This window comes from Austrofundulus limnaeus, unplaced genomic scaffold (assembly GCF_001266775.1).
Source record: "Austrofundulus limnaeus strain Quisiro unplaced genomic scaffold, Austrofundulus_limnaeus-1.0 Scaffold27, whole genome shotgun sequence".
Taxonomy (NCBI): Eukaryota; Metazoa; Chordata; class Actinopteri; order Cyprinodontiformes; family Rivulidae; genus Austrofundulus; species Austrofundulus limnaeus.
Genome location: NW_013952429.1, coordinates 383490 through 389977, shown reverse-complemented (window position 1 = coordinate 389977; position 6488 = coordinate 383490). Strand labels below are relative to the sequence as shown.

Below are 6488 nucleotides of genomic sequence, written 5' to 3'. Positions count from 1 at the left end.
AATCGCGCTTGAGGCGCCACAGCACTTCCTGATGCTGATTGAAGCGCGTCCACCATAGACTTTGTATGTAAACCTGCTGCTCCTGACGCTGAAATCACGTTTGGTGTGAACGCACCATTATTGTTAGAGTTTGAAGGGATTTCTGCAAATTCCTCTGTTACAGTCGACAAACTAGAGCAGACCTTGAACTAGAGTAAGAAAATGCCTCAACTTGTTTTCGCAGCTTTTCTGGTAAAATTGTATCAGTAACCTTTAAATCTGGTTAAGTTCAGGAGAACAACTACACTCGTTTTACAATGTTGACTTTATTCTCAACATTTTGACTTTAATCTCAAAACTCAAACAACAAAATTAGATAACTCCCTGTTTGCTCTTCTTTCTAGTGATCCTACAGCGTTGTGCAGTCAATGAAGCGTTGATTCAAGGACAGACATTAAAAAGGGGCGGATTCGTTCAGATATAAACCGTACAGAAACAAAAACGAACAGTTTTGGCCCAAAAAGTGAAGGAATCCTCCAGTGCTGGTGGTCCACTCGCCCACATAAAGGATCACATCAGCTTGGGTGCAGCCCACAGGGACGAGTGTTTTAATAAGCATCATCCGCTTTAAAACTATTAATCTGCTTGTATCCAACCGAGACCAAAGATTCCCCAAATAATGCAGTAACAGATGACGTAGGACTGAGACTGTGTAACCTCCCACTCAGAGTGAACTCATCGCCTCAGCATCCTCCCGTACGGAGGAACCATGATCCATAAATAATACTGCACGTTGACTGAACACTGCTTGAAATACCTGAGCTGCTGCGAACTGAGAAATCAATGCTGTCGATTACAGTTTGTAACAAACGGTCAGGACTGGCTTTCCTCTCAAAACGTCTTCACCGGGTCAGCTGACCAGCCTACAGACACAAAGTGTGACAAAGTAGAGCGGTGCAACCAAGTCAAAAAAAAAAAGGCGCCCTGATTAGCCTACACTTGAAGGGTTGGTGCCAAAGATGCACTAAACGTGAAAAGAACAAAACAAGTAGAGGAAAACATGGCTGCATGTTTTAACGAGATTCATCATTTCTTACATTTGGACTTCATCGTTTCAGGAACTAAAAAAAACTAACAAAAATTAACTCAACGTCTTTGTTTTATTAGAGAGTTGAGTTTGTCAGAACGCCATCGCCACCTTTCGGGTTGGTCTACAAAAGGCTAGAAGACAGAAGTGCTTTGGGGCGTAAACCTCTGGGACCTTGCATCAATTGGGCTCCGTTGGTTTTTGTGCAGGCGGACGCAGAAACCAAGCAGAAGCCTCGACTACCAGGACAGATTTCTGCTCCTCGTCCGATTCTTCAAACTAAAAATCAGCTAAAAGTTTGCTTTCACTTTGTGAGCAAACCGGCGCGTGGAAAAAACCCCAAAACAAAACCATGGATAAACTCTCTGCAGATGTGCTGGTTTGTGTTGCATTATTTGAGTGTCCTGCTCACTTAGCGCCCCCATGTGCCAGAGAAGTATGGAGATTGTCTACCAACGAAGAAGAAAGTACAGCGTGAAATATTCGTGCTGCACCTCCACCTTGATGAGGTAATGTGAGCCGTTCTCCAGCAGCGTCCACTGTACATACCAGCTGGATTCACCTCGCCACACTGGGCACGCTGGGTCCAAACAATTACAAAGGTCAACAATGAGAAAGTCGTATGAAACCGCTCATTGACCATTAAAAAAACCCACACTGATGCTTTTTACACAATAGTGAGGAGATTTCAGAGGACTCGCTGCTTGACCAACATCCAGACCTTAGTAACTTTCTATTCCAACATTTGTTTCCTTTTTACCAAAAACAAACACAAAACAAAAATTTCCAATCGGAAATATGAAAAGTGCTCCTCTGGAGTGAGGCGACTTGTGTGCAGATCGTGCACACAATGATTGATCCATGTCTCTCCCGTAAAAGATCCAAATTACTCTCTGAAGCTAGGTATCTATACACAATCCATAAAGATATTTAATAGTTTCTGTTTCAGGTTGATTATTATCGTCTCCGGAGGGGCTAACACCTCTCAGGTGTGCCGCCAATTCATTAGGAGACGTCGTTCGTAATAATAAAATAAAAATAATAAAACAAAACGAGAAGAAAAGACAACCTAACAACCTAAAATCCAAAAGACGAGCAGAAACGAGAGTCCAGATTTTCAGGTTTTTAGGTACAGAATCTGGACTTTGATGTTCTGTACAATCTGCAGTAACAGCTGATGTCAGGAGGGACTGCTGGGATAGAGCTTTGCTGAGTGCATACTGAAGAATGGAGGATGGGATGAGCGGAGCCGTCCTCCACCTGAACACCACGCAGATCTCCGGACAGTCTGATGACGGGCGTCTCACACCCGTCAGGCGACACATCTGCGACACGGCAGACAGCTCTCTGAAACGTCAAAAAAACGTCTCCGAGGACAGCGGGAAAGTTTTCCAAAAGCTCGGGTTTCATGCGATTCTCTTCTGTACACGTCTTCTTCCAGTTAGTTCCAGTTAACGAGTCCTGATGGGAGGCCGCGTACCGACGCAGGGTTTCAGGCTGTTTCCCTGAATGTCAGACTGAACGCGTTGAGTTTCGGATGTGCACCGGTGAGAGCGCTGCGCTCCCTCCCACCGCTTGGTGCTCTTTTCAAGAGCAAACTCAGTCCACTTTTGTTCGGTACGTTTTACTTTGTCAAATCCATGTCTTAGCACTTTTACAAAGTTCATAGTTGTTAGTTTTTATGTTGCATAGCAACCAGAGTGCACCCTGTTGATCTTTTTTGTTGTTGTCCTAACTAAGCTTTGGAATCGAGTAGAGAAAAATTTGCAAATCGTCTCAGCAACCCTATGATTTCATGTCTCTACTCGAGATTTAGAACGGACAGTGGAGAAATAGAAATATTATAAACACTTAGAAAAGAAAAGAAAAGCATAAAGAATAATACTAATTAGAACTTAAATGGTAGTTGCAGGTATATTAGTGCTACCACCCGTGATTATAAAAGGAATTATAGAAGAGAATTTGGACTAGAATAAGAAGAACTGAGATGCACTGACAGTCTGTGTCCTTGTCCAGCTTGGTAGGGTCTGGTGGGTTGGTTTCAGGTAGGCACACGGACAGGCACTGCATGCGATGAACGGTGGGATGAAATATCGTCTGATTTGGGAGCGCTTCAGAACTGGGTTAGAGGGCAAACAGAGCTGGCCTCCGACACGCAGGAAGGATCAGCAGGGCTCATTTCTGTCCGGTGATGGACTGCGATATGGATCGAGGCGGGATCATGTCCAACAGGTACTCTCTCTGCCGGTCCGCTAAGCTGGAGGTCTTATGGGCTCCGACTGCTGCAGGATTCAGGTAAGCAATATTTAACCCTGCAGGAACAAAGCACACTCGTTAGGAACAGAACAGAATGGACTTTCTCTTCAGGCAGAACCTTTTTAACACGGGCTCCTCTGCTGATTTTCTTTTACTTAAACAGAAAAGAGTTTCAAGATTATGTAAACCAGGATTAGGCAAATTGTACTGTGTGCAATTAGTTATATTTGGCACTTTGCAACTATTGTGATTACTGATTTATATGACTCATTGCACCAGGGAGCTATGGCTAATGCTAACACAGAGCTAACACAAAAAAAAAATCATGGAGCTAAAACTAATGCTAAGGTAACACCAGCGTTAAATATTTCTAAGTACCAGTAAATATTGGGCAAAATTGTATTGTGAGTAATAAATCTGAAAAAGTGTCACCGATTATTTGGCACCAATGGGATTACTGACTTACATAGGTCAATGCAGAGCAAAAGTAACGCTAATGCTAACATGGAGCTAATGCTAACCTGACACTAACCTTCCGTAGAGTCAAAAACATGCAAGTGAAATTGTTTTCTATTAATTGTTATCAGATAAAGACCATAATTAATTGTGAGAGATAGAGATAGATAGAAATAGATAGAGATAGATATATAGAGAGATAGATAGAGATAGATAGATAAACAGAGATAGAGACAGATAGAGATAGATAGATAAATAGAGATAGAGATAGATTGATAGACAGAAAGAGAGAGAGAGAAGAAAAATAGAGAAAGATAGAGAGAGATAGAGATAGATATATAGAGACAGAGATATATATAGAGATAGATAGAGATAAAGACACACATATATATATATATATATATATATATATATATATAGAGAGAGAGAGAGAGAGAGAGAGAGAGAGAGAGAGAGAGAGAGAGAGATATAAAAGAGAGAGATATATATATATAGAGAGAGAGAGAGAGAGAGAGAGACAGATAGAGATAAAAGAGAGATAGATACATAAATAGAGATAGATTGATAGAGATAGAGAGAGAGATAAGAAAAATAGAGAAAGATAGAGACAGACAGAGATACAGTAGATATATAGACAGATAGAGATAGATAGATAGATAGATAGATAGATAGATAGATAGATAGATAGATAGATAGATAGATAGATAGAAAAATAGAGATAGAGATAGAAAGATAGATAGAGATAGAGACAGATAGAGAAATAGACAGAGAGATAGATAGAGACAGAGGCTGTGTTTCCATCTAATTTAATTTGAATTTTGAGCAAATTTTTTTAATTTCGCAAAAAAGGAAGAAAACAAAGAAATGTGAATCAGACGTGTTTCCATCAACTGGCTTGAAGTGAATCACTTATGTCAGATGCATGCGTGTAGTAAACAGGAAGTAGAAGTCACATCTCAGGACCATGGAGAGAAGTTATCAGGAAGGTGTTGCTACTATCAGGAAAGTTGTAATTATTCTGTTATCAACTAATCCTGGTGATGTTACTGCTGTCTGGAGACGTAGAGAAAGAAACGTGATTCTCTTCACGTTACTGGAATAACTGGGAATACGCCGAAGGCAGGAGGAGGGAACATCTTACTGCCCTGCTGCTGACAAAGGTTTCTCCACCAAGTACTAAACCATGTTTGACCTGAAAACTTATTTACTCAATTCCACTCAAATTAATTAGTAACTTTTATGTTAAGTGTTATTTTTTCTAAACTCTAGTTGATATCTGTGTCTCTGTTAAAATAGTAAAGCTTTAAGCTGTTAAAGACTTGGTGGAAGCAGAAACTGGCCTGGAGTCTAGGAACAAGTCTGAAAGACACTTTGTGAAAGAGTAAAGAGAAAGAAAGGTATGATGTAATGAAGTAAAGCTGACCTCATCGTTAGACTGTACTGATCTGTGTGTGTAGGCGTACAGAGGAGGGATACATGGTGGTAAATCAGAATATTAAACAAACAGCAGTAAAATCTCTCTTAAACCCTCCTTACTCCTGAACTGAACCATGATCCAACATGACAAACGTTCTCCTGACAGACGAGCGAAGGCCTGACACATTTTGGTACCTGGGATGTTGTAGATTTGACGGCGGCTGTCGTGCTGCAGCCGGTTGCTGCTACTGCTGCCTCCGCTGCTGCCACAGTGCTTGGCACTGCTCATTCCCATCAGGCTGCTGGCCACAGACAGCTGCGAGGCCTGAGCGAAGTTGGACAGGACCCCTCTGGCTGAGTTGGACAGACTTCGCTGCAGAGAAGCTTGAGGTTGGGGGGTCTGGAGATGGAAGACACCATAACTAACAGCACAAAGCCACACTGTGCTCCTGACTCATTAACATGCTTTACTCTTATTTAAACTTTAATTATGGAGAAGTACTGCTTTATGTTCGGTCATTTGTCCTGAAACCGATGCACAGATCACGTTAACAGGAAGCTGAACGGACCCTAACGATGCAGAGGTGTGCAGTACCTGGCGGAGGGCGTGCTGTCGGATCATGGTGTCGGTCTTGGAGACGTTGGGGCCAGTGGGAGCGGAGCTGGGAGAGAGCGCCGCCTGCTGCTGCAACCTCTGTTCAATCTCCTGAGGGTCAGACAGTTTACTGTTAATATTTCACAGAGCTAAGCACAGACACAGAGAGGATTCAGACCAACGCAACTTCAAATTGTTCAGTCTTTATTAATCTAAACTTTATCTTTGACTTCGATCAAACTTTGCTTTTATTTGTAAATTTGAGAAACTGGAGAAACCTGAGCCATTTTTTTAATAATGTTGAAAAAAAGTCACGTTTTCATTTGTAATATTTTGCTAAATGTACAGAAGTAGGGCTGCAACTAACGATTATTTTAATAATCGATTAATCGGTTGATTATTTTTTCGATTAATCGGCCAAATCGTTAAAACGCTTAATTACATGAATATGAGTAAATATAAATTAAGTTAACTCCTCAAGGATGCAAGTTATTGATAATGAATTAATCTGAAGTTGATTTATCTTATAGATTGATTAACGATTAATTAATAAGCAGCCATTTTCTTAAAAACCGGAGTTAACTCTTGAATCGAGGGTCTTCTCATAAAATGAAGGATTTTTTTATAATCTCCTGACTTAAAAAACAGAAGCACATAATACATATTTTAACTATTTATTTTACCAGCTGTATTAAATAC

The 6488-nt window shown here is 40.9% G+C and overlaps 1 protein-coding gene across 1 annotated transcript in view; it reads right to left on the bottom strand.

Annotated features, from left to right (window-relative positions):
* Positions 1 to 286: 286 nt before the first annotated feature.
* Positions 287 to 6488, bottom strand: part of gatad2b (GATA zinc finger domain containing 2B) — a 67644-nt gene continuing 61442 nt past the window's right edge. Inside the window, exons 8-10 of the mRNA XM_014004825.1 lie at positions 5790 to 5900; positions 5390 to 5594; positions 287 to 3378 (exon numbers count right to left, since the gene is read on the bottom strand). Coding sequence (XP_013860279.1) covers positions 3242 to 3378; positions 5390 to 5594; positions 5790 to 5900 — 453 coding nt within the window. The 3' untranslated portion in view covers positions 287 to 3241. The remainder of the gene's footprint in view (positions 3379 to 5389; positions 5595 to 5789; positions 5901 to 6488) is intronic.